The 19,404-nt window shown below is 47.2% G+C and overlaps 2 protein-coding genes across 10 annotated transcripts in view; both read right to left on the reverse strand.

The window, feature by feature from the left end:
- RUFY3 (RUN and FYVE domain containing 3) overlaps positions 1-11,019 on the reverse strand; it is a 55,683-nt gene extending 44,664 nt beyond the window's left edge. For 3 of the 9 annotated variants that reach the window (XM_042797073.1, XM_042797072.1, XM_042797075.1), the window contains exon 1: positions 10,655-11,019. In XM_042797073.1, coding sequence (XP_042653007.1) covers positions 10,655-10,991 — 337 coding nt within the window. In that variant the 5' untranslated portion in view covers positions 10,992-11,019. Of the gene's footprint in view, positions 1-2,335; positions 3,230-10,654 lie in introns of those variants that run through there. The other 6 variants (XM_042797074.1, XM_032985549.2, XM_032985550.2 and 3 more) reach the window with 6 other exon arrangements.
- Positions 11,020-14,854: 3,835 nt separating this feature from the next.
- Positions 14,855-16,598, reverse strand: UTP3 (UTP3 small subunit processome component). The gene has a single exon (XM_032985573.2). It carries the CDS (start codon positions 16,543-16,545, stop codon positions 14,926-14,928), a length of 1,620 nt encoding a protein of 539 aa, XP_032841464.2. The 5' UTR covers positions 16,546-16,598; the 3' UTR covers positions 14,855-14,925.
- Between the last annotated feature and the right edge of the window lie 2,806 nt (positions 16,599-19,404).

Here is a 19,404-nt window from a genome sequence, read left to right on the forward strand (position 1 = left end):
TCTGGCAGAACTGTAGAGCCCTTTTTTTTTTTTTTTTTTTTTTTTTTTTTTTTCCCCCTTCTTCTTCATAAACTGTGTCTTTCTACGTGAGTTTTTGGAGCTATTACAAGACATGCCAGCCTCAGCTCCTAGGCCTCCTGTTTTTCCTCTTGGACAAGCACTCGGTGTCCTCAAGCCCCGCCACCCTGTCCCCTCAACCCATGCACACCGTGAGGATACGGCAGCAGCGCTCATGCTGCAGCACCAGTTCCAACACTAGAGATAAAGCTGTGTCAGCTTTTCTATTATGAACACTTTTTCCTGACCTTGTATCTCTGTGAAAAGTATGACACGGGTCCAAACCTCCCCCCCCACAACCAACCAGTCTTTCTGCCTCTCAGCAAGCAACCTTAATTTATGAATGTACAAACATCTCAATAAAGGTCATTACGTTACAGTTCTCTTATTTTAGACATATGAATTAAATAATATGGCAATGAAATGAGCAAATACTGTTTTCTAACCCTTTTTGGTACTTGCAAGAGAGTGACTGTAATTACAGCTTTAAAAACAATTATTTTTCTAGCTTTGGGGAAGGGTTAGTCTAGTATTTGAATTGTTTACACAGGCAGGCAAGAGTGCAATCTGTACACTTTAAGGACGCATATTCAGCATACTTCAGAAAGGCAACCCAGAAAAGCTCTATTATAGACACTGGATTCATCCAAGCCTACCTTCCCCATGAGTTTGCTCAAAGCAAGGAGGCAAAGACATACAAAATTAAGGATCTAAAGAACCTTGAAGATTCACAGTGTGACTGAAAGGTTTTTCAGGCTACACCATGAGAAGAACCCTAGACTGTCTGGAAGGTCATTTACTAACTACAACATGATAGGTCAAAAGAGTAGTTACTATTTGTGAGAGAGAGAGAGAATATATAAAAATCAATCCACCTACACTTAGAAGGTACTGTCAAAAAACCCCAAACACTAAAGACCAAAAACATACAAGTAAGACCAATCAAGGTCTGAGTAAGCCTGTGCCATGTACAAGAACATGGGAACTGGAAGTCAGCTGAATTACTGCACCCTTGGCTCACCCTGTTCTCACTACTCTAGTTCTGCCTTCCTGAGCCTACGAGCACCTCTCTGAAACCCCGGGACATGCTTCAGAGGGAGGGTTAGTCTCTGCTTTTGAAACCTCTGTCTAATATCCCACTGCAGGGCTAAGTATTTGTCAAGCAAATTCAAATCCAAGCGCTGCTACCGCTGAAAGCAGCTGTCAAATGGGAATTAAATTATCACCTGGGAATTAACTTTAAAGCTCAAATCCTCACCACAATTTCAGTTGCCTCATCCAGCAAGACAACAATACAGCAAGACGTTACTGACTCGACAAGTCAGCATCGAACGGGTCAAGCCAGAGTGCTGGGTGGAGTGGCAGTTCAGTAGTCACCGGGAGAAGGTCAGGCGTGAAAAGATAGAGCCCGCTCGCTGTGAGACCGAAAGATGCCCAGCACCCAGCGAGGGGCACTCGGAACCTGGCCACGTCGGTGACCATGGGAGCCCTGGCTACTGGGCAAAATTCCTGCAGAAATCCATCATATCTCATTCTCCCCGCTTTTTTTTTTTTTTTTTTTTTTAGTAGTAGAGCAAACCGTGCACGTCCTCTCCTGGTTTTAGTACTCACAAAGCTTTCTATCTTCATTTTACATGACCTGGTATTAAACTGTTTTCACCATCAGCCCAGATCACAAATCCTTTTTCAAGAAGAAAGCCAGGTGTGTGTTACACCTCTGCTTTTCAGGCTTCCAAGCCACTGTAAACAACAGGACGCTCAAAAGAAGTGAAGCTGGAAGACTTGTGATGGCATTATCAGCTGACAATAGGCATAACTGCATAATCACTTGGGGCTTTCCAAAAACTACCCACCAGCCGTACGTACGCAGGCACACATCTGTGCTCTGCCAGCATGCCCTATTTGTAAAAGCTGACTAACAGAGATACAAGCCCTGTTTTAAGAGTAAAATCACGATTAAATGTACCGCTGAGCACACATGGTGGTTATCCTCCTTCCTGAGACGCACAAACCTGACCTTTCCAGATACAACTTAAAAAAGAGTAACAATTAAGCAGAAATCTGTCTCTCTCACAGGGGTGGATTACAAAAGACGCAACCAAATCCCGAGGGCAATCTGAAGCACCGACGTGGCTTTCTAACACGTCCAAGGGTGCCCCGGTTCTCCATCCAGGCAGGACAAGACCACCTTGTCCCGAAGACGCCCCCTCCCAACTCGTGCAGCGGCTGGAACAATGGGATGGCTGCAGGGACCCCGAGGCAGGGAACCGGACCGTACCTTCGTGGGTAGGCTCTGGGTCGGGTGTCAGCGAGATGTCGTCCAGCTCGCGCAAGCAGAGCCATTCTCCATCCATCGACACTCGGAATTTGCAAAGATAGATGGTCTCCATGGCAGCCTGAGTGATCTTGTCTGTGGTGGGGGTTGGCATGTCGCTTTGAGGCGTCAGAGCAGACATGATGACTCAGCTGGTACAACAACAACGGGGGGGGGGAAAAAAAATAAGAACTAAAAAGAAAAGCTTTCTGAAGAAGAAAATAAGAACTACCTTGCTGTTAAAGGACAGATATGCTCAGGATCGCACAGACTGCTCTGGCCTTTTCATATATAGAGCAAGGTAAAAATGCTGCTCCTTCACGCTCGTCTTTTCCTCCCTCCTTTCCACCAACCGTCGTCGTCGTCTTCAGCTATGCTAGAGGTTATTGATCCTAAGCAACCACAGAAAAAACTGGCTTCTGCATCAAAGACAGGAGGAAAAAAGAAAAAAGGTAAAAAAAAAAAAAAAAAAAAAAAAAAAAAAAGGCAGATGAAGGATAAAGGGCGGCTTCCTCTGATGATTACCCAAGCAAAACCAAAGGAAGGCTGTCGAGACAGATATCCAGGCTTGCTGAAATCCAAGTGCTGGTCCCTTTCTTCCCCGACCAGCCAGGACAGCGAGTGCCGACAGGATTGGCTGTGCGCAGTAAGCAGGGTGTTGACCAAAATGGCTGACTAATGAACTGAGCTGAAAATCCAGGCTCATGTGATCAGCCGCTCCGAGCGCCGGGCAAGCAATTCCCAGGATGCTGCCTCGATGCTGCTGATGCAGGGACGGCAATTAGGCTCCCGTCATCCCCAGCACCTTCTCAGCAGGCTCTGCTAGCCAATTTGTGAGCAAGCGTAAGGCACCACGCAAATCTCTCACCGGTCGCCCCCATACTACAAAGGAGCGCAGACGAGCAGCGCGAGGAGTACAAAGACACATTTGTATTCCTTTCACATCCCTCGATGCCACTGCATGAATTAAATAAGCACCTTTGTTTTCACAGTAGGTGTGCGAGTCGCCGGTTATGTTTTATTCGCTGTGCAACCTTCCCAAAGGGTACCTTGCACCTAAAATTTCCCACATACCAAAAAAAAAAAAAAAAAGAAAAACCAACGTTAAGATGGACTTACCCTCTCAGGGAAACAATGAGGGGAAAAGAAGATCTGGCTCTAAGCACACCAGAGACCAAGAATCAAGCTCTTTTAGGAGGACACGTGCACATGTAAGAACAACAAGGGAGAAGAGCACACACATATAGCTACATGACTGAATCTGACACCTGAAAACCTCATGTGAAAATTGGTACTGCTCAGGTGAGGCTGGTGAAGAAGTATGACCCCTCAGCAGGCAGAGACAGGCTTTCAATCTCTCAAGAATAAGGTGACAGCACTGCTCTGCCCTGTCCCTTCCTGGCCAGATGAATCTCCCCCGTGTCCCCAACCCACGCAGCCCCACCTGTAAGGGACAGGAGGTCCCAGGTCAGACACCCTTATTATTCCCCAGGTCACTATTTAACCAGGGCACAGGACATGGTATCACCACCCACTACAGCTACGATAAATTAGCTTGTCTGACTTGACTGCTGCAGGGCTCCAGCACAGTTGTGGAGAGCAGATGCGTAGTACCCATCTGAAATGGATGCCCAGTCCCCCCCCATGCAAATTCAGAGAAGGCTGACTGTTCACCAAAACAGCAGATCAATAGCAACATATGAATGACTAATGCATGGGACCTTCATTACTCTCTGTACTTCTTTCCTGAAGAAATACTCAAAAGGATGTGAGTCTATTTCTTAGGGGTGTGAAATACAAAAACTGAGCGCTTGATACAGACTTCGGTATGCCAATGCATATAGCTTTTTGAAAAAAAAAAAAAAAAAACCAAAAAAACCAAAACTCATAAAACTGGAAAAAAGGGTTAAGAGCTGTTATTTCTAGCAGGCAAGAGGAAGCAGTTGCTTTCAGTGCAAACATCCTGCTTGCTGCATAACATTTTGACTCAGCAACTCTTTGCCCCCATTAGACTAAAACAAACAAAGAGCCATGCAGCGTATTATTACAGTGATGCAAAGGAGAGTTATTTCACAATGACAACAGTTACCATTGTTCTTTCTCGTTAAGAGAGAATGGGGTTTATAAGGCATGCTGACAGCCTTGTAACTCATACGATATTTATACATCATCAACGACAACCTCTAGTTTTAGCATTCACATTCTACCACTCTTTTAAAACCAGTGAAAATCGCCACACAGGCCGCTCCAGGAGAACAGTTCACTCTTGCTAACCTTTTGAAAGTATCTAAACAAACAGCTAATAACCAAAATAACCTCTTTAGAATCAATTAAGTACCATAAGGTACTGTGCAAACTATTATCCCATATATCTAATTATCAGATAGTTTAATTTCTTTTTGTTTTGAAACAATTAGGAATACAAACAGCATTAGGTGTAACCCTGCAGCTCCCCATTTCACAACAGGGGTCTCCAACTGAATTCCGCACTGGCAAGTGACACACATACCCGGATCACAGCAGAGGTCTGTTAAAAAATTAAGTAACTGCTCAACTTCAAGCGGTTTTCTTTTACACCATTTGCTGCTTCTTAACATGAAGAAATAGAAGCCGCCAGTCTGCCCCTTCCAGCTCAGCTGTATTTTCAGGCTCCTTTATGCAGTGTTCCTGCTGCAAATCCTCCATAGGGATATTTAAAGTACTTGAAAAATGTTTTTCAGTTTTGATTCATTTCAGTTTATTAGTATATTTTGCCCAAAACAAAGCTTTGGACACAGCAGACCACCTAACAGATTTTTAACAATTGCCACCTTTAAAGAAACTGAGCTACTTCATCGCTGCAAAACTGTACCTTTTACCCTCCTAAGAAACAAAAATTATATGAAACATGCATATGCTTAGAAACTCTGATGAGTAGTATTTGATTTTATTTTTTTTTTAAACCAACAATGACAAATTCAGAACTGGTCTTTCAAGCTGATTTGTTTTTTCTTGCAGAGTTTTGATATGGGTATTCGAAGAGGTAAGAAGTCTTCAGCTGCCCAGAGGAGGCTGTAATCTCCAAGTTCCAGTGTGTGGCTGAATTTACACCTACAGTACAAAAAAATAGAACTTGCCTTCCCAATACAGCTTTCAGAGTAAGCGCTAAAGCAAGCGGCAAAACCATAACAAAGGTGGGTGATGTCCATATGTCAGCTACAGTACTATGGGAACATAACAACTCTACTTAGCACAGGAAAACAAAAAACCAAAACAAATCCAAAAAAGCCCCAGACAGGAACTACCCTACAACTTACTGACCTGCTAATCTTTTATCATCCCCTGGAGATCGCAGGGCAAACCTTCGCCTGCCCTCATCCAGTGCCTCAAAATGATAAAGCAACAAAGCACCTTATAAAGAAACCACAGAAAGGTACCAAATATTGGTATTTTCATAAAGGCTTTGATAAAACTACCGTGCAGCTCAAGGCCAACTGATAAAGCTCCATCAGGTTTCAATGAGTCATCAATGGACAAAAGAAACCCAAGGGTAGGTATAAATGAAAAGGAGGTTATTAACCAAGAACCACTTTCTCAATCTCAAACAAGTCAGACAGCCTCGACTGGTCTTACAAAACCTTCCTATTAGCCACAATTTGGCAAAACTGGATAGAGGCTTTTTCTAGATTACAAAACAAGGCAGTTGTTTGCAAAAATGTTTTCAAGATAAAAGAATTAGAAATTGACTGTGTTGGAATTTTAAGATTAACCACCTGAAAGCAAAGCACTCCATCAGCCCAAGTATTTGCAAGCTCAGCTGTACTGTAAAGTCTTTTTAGTTTCAAAAGCTGAATAAATCAGAATAATCTAAGCAATAAAACCAAAACAAATTCCCAGAGAACTTGTCGGGCTCCAGGGGGCACCTCTGGGTGTACTTTTACTTGCAGTGCCAGCAAGCTTGGCCTGCAAGCAAGCTGAGTTCCAACCATTTGGAGAAAATCTTCCCTGATCGCTGTGCAGAGATTGCAAAGCAGCTGTACAGCAGAATGGCAAAGTTAGCAGACAAAATTATTGCTTCAGATGACTGTGCTGCTTCTGGTTATTTAAAACTGCAGGAGACCACAGAACCAAAAACAAAAAAAAAAAAAGCCCTCACCAATATTGTACAAATGGGAAGCACTGCTGAAGGAAACTGCCCAATGGCAACAGCTCAGATGCACCACTGAGATCCAAAATTGCTGCTCAGGGCATCTGAGAGACTACAACGCCAGAGGTAACTCCATGCAAACAGGATAAAAACTATGAAGAAACCCAAGCCTTTATATCGCCGTCTAAGAGAAGCATGAATCACGAGCAGGTTCTCACAAGTTTTTCTAATGCCTGTAACCTGCTTGTGGCTGCTGTATCAGATCAGGCAGCCTGACAGTCTGGTCCAGTACGGCAGCTCCCACGTTTCAAAGGGAAACAATTCTAATCTTGCTATCTTCTGCCCATGCTCTTGCTTGGCAGGTAAAAACCTCATAGTAGCAAACCTACGAACACGACTTTTGCTCCCGCACCCTCTCTTTCCTTCACTTCTGTTTCAGCTCCGCACCAACATGCCGTCCAACTACCCCTTAAGCATCAGAAGCTGCACCGGTCGTGACGACTAGAAAAACCTCATCAGGGCTACGCCTGGTTCAAGTGCCAGCGGAGCTGCTGTTCCACAACACACACGCTCACACTCCTTCCAAGAGCCTCCCTCCAGGCAATCTGTTACGTGGAATGTAAGCTAAGAAGATAAAGTTAGTAACCCAGCATCTACCTTGCAAAGTCTGTTTCTGATTCTCCCGCCAGCACAGGTATGTACATTCCCTCAGACAACAGCGGCACTTTGAACCCTGCATGCTAAAAACAGGAGCGAGCAAAAGAGAGTTTAACAACCGAAAAAACAGTGACACCCTTGCTTAATTCCGGGACTAAGTGACAAACTGGTTTTTGTCTACCTACTGTGAAATACAGAGATATTACGAAAGGATTTAAGTTAACTCCCATAACTGAGGGTAGAATTCAAAAAGGGGAAGGAAAAGTCTACTAGAAGTATCATGATATCTGGTGGGCCTTCACTGGGAACAAGGAAAGGTTTTGGAGGTTTTATGTTTGGTTTTGTTTTCTTTTCTTTTCTTTTTTAAAGACAGCACAGTCCAATAGTTTGTACTGTATTTAAAGAGCATTCTAAGGTTTTATGGCAGCTCAGCATGTTTAAGTAAACCTCCTTGTTCCTTCTGCCTGTCTGGAACTATCTGCATCAAAAAAGCAGGTGCTGCTGGCATGAAAAGCTTTTGCAGTCTCCTTCCCTGAGCAGCTCTCGCCTTCATCTGATGTTTGGAATCATCTCATCTCTCTTACCTTGTAAATAAGAAAACCTGGATAAGATGGAGAAAGATTAGTTGAGGGGGGGGAAAATACATCTGAGACAAAATCTGTAGAGAAAAAGTTGTAATAGAGACACGCTCTTGATTTCATTCTTTGTCACTGCATATTCTTTACATACGTTCATCGCCAGGCTCCAGCTCACCAGCACCACAGCACTTGCACCACTGTGCTGGAAACACCAAGTTGTGCCTCCACCTGGGTGCAAATAACCCTCAGGGTGACCTCTACTGCTGGAAGCAGCAGTCCACATGCAGAATCCCGTCAAGCCACCGCTCTCCAGAAAAACCCTAACACAGAGCTATGGAGGCTGTCATCACTTCACAAACAGCTAACATCCTTTCCCAGATTTTCAACTATAAAATTAAAAAGCAGTCCTTCAGTCCTGTGGCAAGACCTCTCAAGAGAGAACAGTTTAATGATTGCATCATAACAGGAAAATAATAATAATAAAAAAAGATTACTTTAAATAAACCTCAAAAATATTCTCAAATATTGACTTTTCAGTGTATTGGTCACTATCTCCGCTGTAACATGTAAAAGTCAATACAGAGTAACTGTTTTCATTACTACTCATGGAAATGACAGCCTTCAGGCACTGAAGGTAAGAACTCGAGATCCAGCAGGAAACACCCCTCACTTAAATCGCTTCTTTCCATTTACAGCTACATAGAGAGGGTTTAGGATTCACAGAATATATCATTTTTTTTCTAACACATGCACAAGATGCAAAAAATAGCCTCTTCCACGTTCCTCAGTTTATCTTAACTCTAAAAATAACTTGGGTAATGAAGAATCAAGGGAAGTAGACATGAACAATCACTTCAGGTGCTACTGCAGAACAAGGAGAAGCAGATCAAGAGTTGTCCGTGCTGAGCTGTTATATGTCATGGCAACCTAAATTCATGATACTTGAGGAAACAGGGCTCCAGAGGCCCCAGATGGGTCTCCACAGTGATACCAACACAGACTTGACAATCTTTATAACCCGGACCACGATTAACGCCGCTGCACCCAGTAACTGTCACTGAGAGAGTGACACAAGAAGTGATGACGCCTGCAAGGCCACATACTCTACAGGTAGCCAGGGTTCAGTTCAGCATTTCAGCACACAACATCCTTCCTGCTCCCAGGTGCAGTCCTACCCACCGCTTTGACGATAACCGCAAAGCAGGGAGTGAACAAGACTGCAGTGGAATCCACTGCTCCTGCTGCTCAGTGATGAACAACTGAAAGCTGCTTTTACAGACATGAGAACTGGGGGGGGGAAAAAAAAAAAAAGGAAGAAAGAAAAAAAAGGATGGTGAAAAAAAAATTGATTTGCAGACAAGAGTTTGCCCCAGGAGAAAGAGCGCCCAAGACACCATGCAAATAGATGATGATGCCTGTTCCCTTCAGACATGGCTTTCACTGCCTCAGTCACTTACTTAGATTGCAGACAGCTGTTACCTCTGAGACTGAAAAGCACATGGGGACTTTTATATATATATAAATATATGTATACATTCTATAATGCTTTTCCATAAAGCTTTCATGAACAGCCACTGCAGAGTAAGGCTAACACGAGGCATAAAGCATTGCTCAATCAACAAGTTTTTACACTAGCTCCTTGTGAACAAACGCACTCATCTTAACGCCTCAGTTTCACCACAACTACACAGAAAGAAGCCTTCTTACAACGCAGTCTGAACAGTAAAAGTGTAATAGCTAGGACTAAGTATTATTCTTAAAGGTTTGTCTTCTACGAGAAATAGCTCAGTCCCTTGCACGCACAACACAGAACTAGAGTGGGTAAAGATTTTCCTGATTAGGAAGGGGAAAAAAAAAGTATAAATGAAGGTTTTGACAGGACGCTATCAGTTTGAACAAAAATTCACTGGGGAGGGAGTTTTGGACTGTGGACAAAAGTTGGCAGTCAGAGACAGTCCTTCATTTAGCTCAAAGTTAGGTCATTTCACCTACTCTGGGCATTACAGAAATCGACTTCTTACCTCACTGGTTAGAGCCCTGCTGAGTAATGGCTTAAATAAAGTGTATCAGCTTCAAAAGGAGGGGAGGGAAAAAAGAAAAAAAAAAATATACCCACCCCAAAATAATCACCTAACGTCTTACTAAATGTTCACCTGGGAGGTAGGCAGGAAACACAGCAAAGGCAAAAAGCTCGGCCACCCCCGGCCTGGCCCAAGCCCAGAAGATGAAGCTCCCGGCTATTTTCAAGATGGATGGATGGAACCGGGGAGATCTCTTCCACATGCGCCCGCACGCGTAGGTTTTGCTTTTAGAACACACGCAACAACTACTTCGCGGTACTCCACCTGACCCAGACACACCACCGGAACGTTACCCAGCACCTCACCAAGCAGAGGACCCCTTGCCACCCAACACGCCCCACGCGGGGGCACACGCAGCACCACCCTCGCCGCCAGCACGGGTGGGAGACCCTAACGACACACACACACACACACACACACCCCCCCGGCAAGTCCAGCACCGCTTGTTCGATGCGCGAGGGCGGCACCCATCCTTCCCAAATGGGGCCCGAAAGGGGAGAGGTCTCCGCGGCGTGGGTTTTGCTGGGTGCGTGGGCCGGCATCGCTCCTACGGCCATTTCCCCGCCCGCCGCGACACCCCCACGCCCCCCCCCCCCGGGGCAGTTCGGGGGCGGACACCCCATTTCCCGTAGCCCGGGTGCGTTCGGCTGCTGCCAACCCCCACACACACCCACACCCACACCCACACCTCGCCGCTCGCCCACCAGCTGCCCCCGCGGCCCCCTCGGGCGGCACCCCGGGCGGCCGCGGGGAGGGCCCCGAGCCGCCCCCCCCCCCGCCCCGGCTCCAGGCAGGCTCCCGGCCCGGGGGGGAGCGCGTAGCAGCCCCGGCAGCTACTCACGGGTGCCGGCGGCGGCGGGTCCGGCCGGCCCCGGGTAGCTCAGCACCAGCACGGGCAGGGCGGCCGCGCCGCGGGGCGCCGGGGGTCTCCACACGCCGGGCGGGGCGGCGGCGGCGGCGGCATGGCCGGGGTAGAGGAGGAAGAAAGGCGGCGAGGCAGGGGCCGCCTCATCTTCCTCCTCCTCCTCCGCCGCCGCCGCTTCCTCCTCCTCCGCCGCCGCCGCCGCCTCCCCGGGCTCGGCCCGCCACTCCATCGCGGGGGGCAGCTCGGCGCCGGCCCTGTCCCGGGAACTTTCCGGCAGCGGCGGCAGAAGCGGCGACCGCTCCGCCTCCGCCATCGCCGCCCCGGGCCCCGCCCCGGCCGGGAAGCAGGGCCGCGGCCGCCCGCCCTCCGCCCCCGCCCAGCCCCGTTGTCCCCCGGCCTGGCCCTGCTCGGCTCCCGGGGGGCACCCCCACACCCCCCGGCCCGGTTGCCCGAAGGGGTGGCTCAGGGCAAGCTGACAAAACCCGGGCCACTGAACTCGGACAGGCGCAGGGGGAAGGACACCCACCCTTCCACCTTTCTGCTGCGAGGGTTTGGGGTTTTTTTCCCCCCACCCTTCACGCTTCGTTTTTCATCACTGCCGCTTCATCCTCCTCACACTTTAACAAAAACTCACGACAAGCCCACCTACTCTTCTAGCGTAAGGTTCCCAGCCCTGCTACAAACGCTGTGGGGCTGCTGGCCGTGGAGAAGCAGCTGTAAGGAAAACGCTCCCCACCTCGCCTGGATTTCATGGACTATTTCTACACCAAGGCAGAAGGAAGGAGGCCGCAGCCCCGTGTGAACGCAGTCGCCTTCGCAGGACCTGAGCCTTGAGAAACCGCCTTCATACAGCAACGGAGAAGTCAGACTCTCATGTGCTTTAACTCACCCATGAAGCGAAGCCAACACACCACCTCCTGCCTCCCCCTCGCCTCTCCAAGGGTGAGACTTCATGGGCAGCTGCGTTTTCAGATACTTTGACAAGAAGTGATGATACAAGGTCCAGTGATATTCCTTACTATTAAAAACTACCAAACAGGCCATACCCATGAGAGTTTCACTTAGGGCACTGTCTTTCTATGCACAGTAGTAAAGACTTCTCATTAAGGCAGGACAATGAATGTGGACTGAAGTGTTGTTGATGGGCAGGGAGACAGAGCATAAATCTGCCAGTTTTTAAAGAATGTCCTGCATTCAGTGCACTTAGGCTAAGCCAAAACACATTGCTTCCTTCTTTTTAAATTTCATGTAAAAATTGCAAAATCAAAACTGTAGAGGCAACTGATTTCCAGGGACTTTTTCCAGCGCTGGCTCAAGTCACGCAACGTTACAACTAATTTAACAGATGCTTTAATCCATTTTACAAATCTCAAAGCTAAATGTTTGAATTTCTATCTGCCAGTGCTAACGAAACTAAAACAATGTCCAGACTGTTGCTGATAGAGTATGATGGAAGAAAACTAGGAAAGTCTTGACAAAATTTAAGGCAGCAGCACATGTAGTTCCGTGCGAGTTATTCAATATATTTTCCTTACCCTGTATAAATAAATTTCAGGCTGTGATGCAGAAAGCGTTGTCCACCTCTCTGTCACTGTACTTTTTCTGCCCAAGCTTCCAAGAAGTATTAGAGCAATGTTACAGCATCCTCCCACCCATGGCATTATTAATCACAGCCTTCCCACGATCACTCATACATCAAACCGGATGGAAATGAACTACTTATGGCTTTGTCCAATCTCTGAACTAACCAACTGAACATAATGCTGTGTTTAATCTTGATTAAAAGGGGTTGGTCCAGGGAGACATGCCGTGCCATCCGCTGGCCGTGCCGATACACTGCGTTCCCTCTTGCCTTCAGCCTTCATCCCAGCGTTTCTGGGGAGTGCGCCTGTAACAGCGCGCTAATTTATTCTTTCCTCTATTTATTGCTCAGATGGAAGTTGCTAGAATTTTGCTTGCAGGCTGCCTAAGGCTTTTCAAGGGAACAGAGATCCGCCTCGGGTATGTGCAGCTTGCCTGCAGATCTACAAAACACCGTCAGCCCTTCATTTCTGCACAAAGCGCGAAACGTGCGTGAGCAGGTGCTGGAGAAATGAGATCAGTTAGTATCTCTGCTGGGTATTTTTCACATAATGTGATGCCTGTTATACAACACCATTCCTCCCCAGAAAAAGTACTTAAGCTGCTTTTTTTTTTCCCAGCGTGTCACCTTTCACTGACCTCTTCACAAGGCCTCAGGAGTGTAGCTCAGTGTTATCAGGGGAGGCCTCCCTCGTGATCCCCGCGCGGAGTTAAGAAAAGGTGTGGTTTTGGGAGAAGCTCTAGCTCCCTCCTCAGTGAGGCTGGGACCCACTAAAAGCCATGCTGTGTCTCACTGGGAAGAGCAAGCAGCTCACAATGCTGATTCTGCTCACAGGAAGGGAGTATGAGGAAGCAGAGGTGAAGGCCACCGCTGTCCCCACAGGTCTCCCCTGAGGCCATCAGGTTACAGAGAGCATTGCTCAGATGAGAAGACATGGTCAGTGACCTCTTCCAGCAAGCCTCACTTTTGCCTCAGTGAGCCAGCCAATGTCATGGAGGGCATCGGTTCCCAAAGCTTTATAGCCTGTTTCTGTGGAGCATTTTTTCTCTTTTTTTCTTTTTATTATGCAGCCTTTAACTGCTATTTGGCCTGTAAACAGCAGGGGGCAAACACATGCAGGGCCATTAAAGGCAGCAGAACTCAGTATTTCACTATTTTCTCCTACACATCTACCCACCATACCAGAACCCCCTCCAAAATCGCCATGCTTAGCTCTGCATCCCATGAATCCAGGACATCTAAGGACTACTGAAGGTCTCCTTACTTCTCTTCCTATCTGTCCAGCTGAAGTTTATTGCTTTCCTGCCTCTCCCTTTAACAACCAGCTTTGAAAATTAACAAAATATTCTCCAGTCAGCAATTAACAGCATGTTCCTGGCAGAAACAGGCCTAGGGTGTAAAGGTTTACATCAAAACCTGTGGAAACACATTTCCCTTGCAGAAAACAAAGAGTGCCTGTATGCTTGAATTGTAGCATCTAGCCCATCACAGGTTCAAGAGCACACGCTCGTATTTTGGCTTCCCCCAAGACCATGACACACACACAAACAAAAAAAAAAAAAAAAATCCCCTAAACAAACCACCTGGATACACTAGTGCTTCCATAATGTGAAGCAGCATTTATTGACAAGACAATTATTCCCCTTAAGTGATTTCACAGGGGAAGCTGACAGCAGCACCTTGCAGGTACACAAAGCATGGCATGGGCTCCCTGAAACCTGTCCCAGACACAAGTGGAGGTCTTACCTGAGACAGCATTTGTTAAACTTGTAAGAAAAATTAATTAGTCATTCCTCCTTTACAGCCTGAACTGGAACTGGCCGCTCACAGCCAGCTCTCAGCAAGAACTTCAGTGTGGGGTTAAATGCCTTTTCCCACCAGAAGCCTCACAAATAATGGAAACATTTTGAAAGTTTACCTTCAAACTGAAGAGAATGTTACATCTTACCCATTTGTCCTTTATCAGTGCTACATTAGACCTGTAACAGCACAAAACAGTTAACATATTTATCATAGATGAGGTTAATATATTTATGACAGATAAATAGCTATGAAATCCAGAAAAGCCCTTGATTTGCTTCTCACCAAGTTCAGAAGGAGGGGGAAATGGGATCTCAGGCCACATGGGATTTAAGTAATAGCTTTCTGCTTGGTTACAAAATTAAAAAGATTTAAGAGAGCCTCAAAGTAGTTCTTAAATGTATGAGCAAAAGGAGTTAATTAGAACAAGTACCATAACCACATGTACCTCATTCTGCAGCTCAACACAGAAAAAGGATGTACCAGATCAAGACAGTGAAAAGGAGAAGGCAGTGGCAGCTGTACAAACCTCACTGTCAACCTGCCCTCGGGAGGTCGCCCCATCCCACAACACATCCCTTGCAGCCTCTCAAAGCCAGTATTTACAGTATGGAAAGACAACAGCATCTCAAAAAACACCTTAAGACACAAGCTGGCTGAGGAAAGGGCCATGTGCTACTTCTAGAGGTGGCACATTCTGGAAGGCATCCTCTGAAAAAAAAAAAAAAAAAAAACCAAAAACACCAACCCAAACAGTATCACCTCATCCCCAGTTTTCAGAAAAAAAAACACAATAACCTTTATAAAATTTTTATTGGATTCTCTGGTGCTACTTGCAGCTCTCAGAAATAGAGAAAAATAATTATCATTGAAGCTTTCTGCTTTTCTTAACTCCCGCACGAATGCCGGACAGTTCCCCGGCGTATCTGTGCAATTCTCTCCGGACTTCCCGGACCTGGCCCTTGCGGCGAATCTTGGCTCGCCGAAACTTCTCCCGATGCTTGACCCTGGGGTTGCGATAGATCTTCTTCCTTCTGGGCGTGAGGCCTTTATTCTTGATCATCTGATAGGTCACACCTCTCTTTTTATTTGGATCCTCTCCTTCCACCAAGGCTTCCTCCCCAAGTGCATCCTCATCTTCAGTTCTCTTCCTCTTGAGTTTCAGCTTCTCCTCCATCATCTTGTAGTATTTTAGGGCAGCCTCTTCATCCAGGTCTGACTCATCTGATGGTTCACCAGCAGTAGCCTGGATATTAGCGAGCACAGGAGCACATTTTGATTTGTTTTTCTTAACATCCGGTGGGAGAAACGCCGCAAACTTCTTCTCCTTCCGTAAATTATCTTCCTTCTTATCATAGTAGTTTTTCAACAGCACACGAACTTGCGAGGATAGCTTTTGATCTATAACAGCTAGGTCATTGATTATATTTCTGTAAGCAACCAGCCGTTCGATAATGGGGTGATTATGAACCGGCATCCTCTTTGACTTCAAAACCAAATAGAAACTGATATTGGCACAGTAACTCAAGTAGAGATGATACTTGGTCTGCAAGTAGCGACTGCCCTTCCCTTGCGGGATAGTGCCGTTTCTGACCATTTGCAGCAGTGGTTGCAGCTCATCCTTGAGCTCCATGAGCTTGACTTCAAAGTCCTCCATCAGCTGCAAGAGCTCAGGGGACTCCTGCCTCAGTAGCTTCAGCTGCTCCTTCTTGGAGAGGGCCTGCAAATCCTTGTCGATCTTCTGCTGATTGCTAGCGAGGGTTTTGTGCTGCTCAGCCAGATAGTCCTGGATCATATCCAGCCCGTAATCACCTTCCCCTAAGTCCTGCACCAACCGCCTCTGGATGACTTGAGCCTCCTGCTCCTCTTCCTCCTCCTCAGCATCAGCTTCTTGCTGGCTACGCTTGCCCTTGGCCGGGGCATCGCTCCCATAGTCTGTGTCATAGTAGAGCTGCTTGCGTTGGCCCCAGGAGAGCTCGTGGGGGAGCTTGGTGTCCTGACGGCGCTCCTCCAGGTCGCTTTCCATGGACAGGTCCCCATCCTCATCTTCAACCTCATTTTCCTCCTCCTCTTCCTCTCCTCCATCCTCCTCACCTTCTCCATTCCCCTCACCTTCTCCATCCCCCTCTTCACCTCCATCCTCTTCTGCACTGTGCTCCAGATAAGTATCCAGCTCCCGTACCTCCTCCTCCTCCTCCTCCTCTTCCTCACCGTGTCCATCCTCCTCGCTATCATCCTCGGGCAGGTGCAGCCCCAGCACTTCCTCCTCTTCCTCCTCCTCCTCGCTCTGCCCAGCCTCCTCCCCGCTCTCCAGGGCCGCCATCACCGCCTGGAACTGCGCCTCATGGAACTCCTCCACCTCATCCAGCAGATCCTCCGGGCCCGCCCGGCCACCGGGTACCTTGTCCCCGCCATCCTCCTCCTCCTCCTCCTCGGCGGCGGGCTGGGGCGGCGGCCGCAGGACTGTGCCGCGCCGGGTCCTCATGGCTCCGCGCCTCCTTTCCCGCCGAGCTTCCGCTTCCGGCTGAGCGCTCCTTCCGTTTCCGCTTCCGCTTCCGCCTCCCTCCGGGCCCGGAGGAACACACAGCCAGCCCCCCAGGTACCTGCCGGGGCAGATTTGATCCCCGGCAGTCACGCTTCTTGTTTAAATTTTCCCAGCTCCGGAGCATAACTGAGTTTGCTCAGTTATGCTTGTGCAGACCCGTTCGGAGCGGCGTGATGGCGGCAGCTGCTAAGCAAGGATTTTTTTTTTCTTTTCGTTCGTGGGAGATACTGTCAAGGAATAATGCCACGTGAAAAGAAGCGCGCCTTTTTTCCTCCTCCTATTTTTTTTTTCCCCCCACCTAACAGCACAGACACATAAAACTGCTGTCTGTATAGTAATCTTACAACCAGGAAAAAAAAAATTTAAAAAGCACCTGACATCTGTCCTCTTGTTAACCGAAACTTCTAGTTACTCAGTTCGCCACAGTCAGATCAAACTTTCAGAGAAGTGTTTGAAAACCTCCCTGGACCCATCAGAAGTGCAGACGTTAACCCTCCCGCGTCCTTCCCCTCACCACATTGCATCTTTACGGGGATACAGGCACCTCCCGGCAGGAGCCGGGCCCGTTCCAAGAGGCTGCGGATCCGCTGTGCTCCTTGGATCGGCCCTTTCATGCCAAAGGACGTGTCCGAGGTGTTAGTAAAGGAGCAATTCTGATGATCGGCAGCTGGGGAGCCTTCCTCGGGGGGGGGGGGGGGTTAAGGCAAACTGTTCAGTCACATTTGCATTCATATCCCTTATTTTTGATTGTTTGTGTCTGTCGTCCGTTACAGGGTGCCCAGCCCAACCTCCCACCTCACCAGGGGGAAAATCGCAGTAGTGCTGAGCCACATGAAAGCGGTCTGGTTTTAAGAAGTGCAGCCGGCCATGCCACAAGAGCTGAGGGAGGCAATGTAATTACTACAGTCTAAGCTCAGAAACCCAGAGCCTGATAAATTAGGCAGCCCCACGTCCCAGTAAGAGGAGCTTTGTGTAGAACAAGTGCAGGTGCTTTTTTCTCACCGCAGAACAGGTGCAGTTTTATTTATAAATGTTTCTGTCCACCTTCTTGTGGAAAAAGACATGTCAAGCAAATATTGAAGTTAACTGAAACAGAGCAGGGGTGCAGGACTTTACTCACTTTTTGGTGATTCATTTGGATTCTGGTAGATCTGATGGCAGGCAAGTCTCACTTATGAGCCTTTTTGATGACGTGCTCACACAGTCACCTCAGGGTCAAAATTTTCCATATATGCTGTTGCACCAAAGATATGTTTTGCCTCAGACTAAAACACCTTTTCCAAATCTGTCCCAATGTTCAGGTATCACCTCCCCTGGATACAGGTCTGTGTAAGAAAGAGCAACAAGAGTAACTTGGTTTTGGTAAGTGAGACATGGCATTCATTTAATTTGTTAGCCACACCTTGGTGGAAATTCTCTCTCTTATACTAGCTGGCCACTAAAATACAGCCATCTCTGCTGTTCAGGCTTCATAATCCTGCTGCTTTACTCCTACCGTTTTGTGTGAAGTCCATCCAGAGCCAATTTCTGCATGATTAAAATGCCAGATCGCTTTTACAAGTGTGACTTACAGAAACCCGGGCCTTCAATGTGTCCCTGACCCTGATGGTTTCCACCTAACTGCCCCTCATGATGTGGTGTCCTCATTTTTTTACAGCTTGCCCTTTCAGAGCTTTAACAACAGACCAACTTCCACTTGGACTCTCATGGATTAAACGGAATTGCCATGTTGTCTCTCAATCTAAGGTTAATTTCTAAGACCAGGAAAGGAGTAGCATCTATAGACATTTGAACCTTCTCCAGGACTTGTGGAAAACATCATGCACTGCTGGTGAAGCTGGAGATGACCTCCGATGTGAGTTAGTTCATCCAGTTATCAACAACTGCTCAAGTCAAACCACACTGGTTTTCTGTAAGCAGCACTGGAATCACCGTGACCAATACAATAATTGGTGACCGCTGCAGGTCTGGTTTAATCCACCATTTTCTTTGCTTCTGAGTGAGAAATGAGGAGAACTGGAAGCTGTAGGACAGACTGCTAGTGGCTGGTGTGTTATCTGGAGATGCCCTGTGCCCTGGTACAGCTGTCCTCCTCTCCACCCCTCACCCAGCATAGCAAGGACACACAAAGACACAACTATTTTGCCTTACTTCATTCAGGCACCTGCCCAGCTTCTGACCTAGAAAATCCTAAATTCAGCACATTCAAGGCCAACTGGAGGCACGGGAAAAGTGAAAGGAGACCAAAACTACTAGGCTGGTTCCCATTTCTTTTAAAATTCTTAATTATTCCTTCACTAGCCTCTGCCTCACAGTGAGGTTGGGAGTCTAGTCCCCACTCAGCCCAGAATTTAAGCCTGGGGCGATGGTTTGCCAACCCCTGGCTGAACTTCCACAGCTCTTGAATGCCTGCTTCCCCAGGTAATATTCTGGTAACTCAAAATCTCACACAGTAAAAAAGGGATAGTCCATAAAAGTAACACTCCATAAAACAAATCTTCCTCTAAAGAGCTTGCAATCGAGATAGAAATCCTGAGAGACATGCAGGTGGCTGAATGGGACTAAAAATAGCTCTTGTGCCACCACATACAGATCAAAGGGACTGTATGCAGACAGGTAGATTTAGCAACCGAAATTCAGATATGCTGAGCACCGGCAGCCAGGGAAAACCACCGAAATCAACAGAATCACACAGAAAATATAATTCTGTTCAGTCTCTCCCTTTGGGTTTGAAAATACTCTTGGATGCCTCTGCTTGGATTTCACCAGTGCTGTATTTTTATCAGCGCAGTTTGGCAC

The sequence above is a fragment of the Tyto alba genome, unplaced genomic scaffold (genome assembly GCF_018691265.1).
Source record: "Tyto alba isolate M040663 unplaced genomic scaffold, T.alba_DEE_v4.0 Super-Scaffold_23, whole genome shotgun sequence".
Taxonomy (NCBI): Eukaryota; Metazoa; Chordata; class Aves; order Strigiformes; family Tytonidae; genus Tyto; species Tyto alba.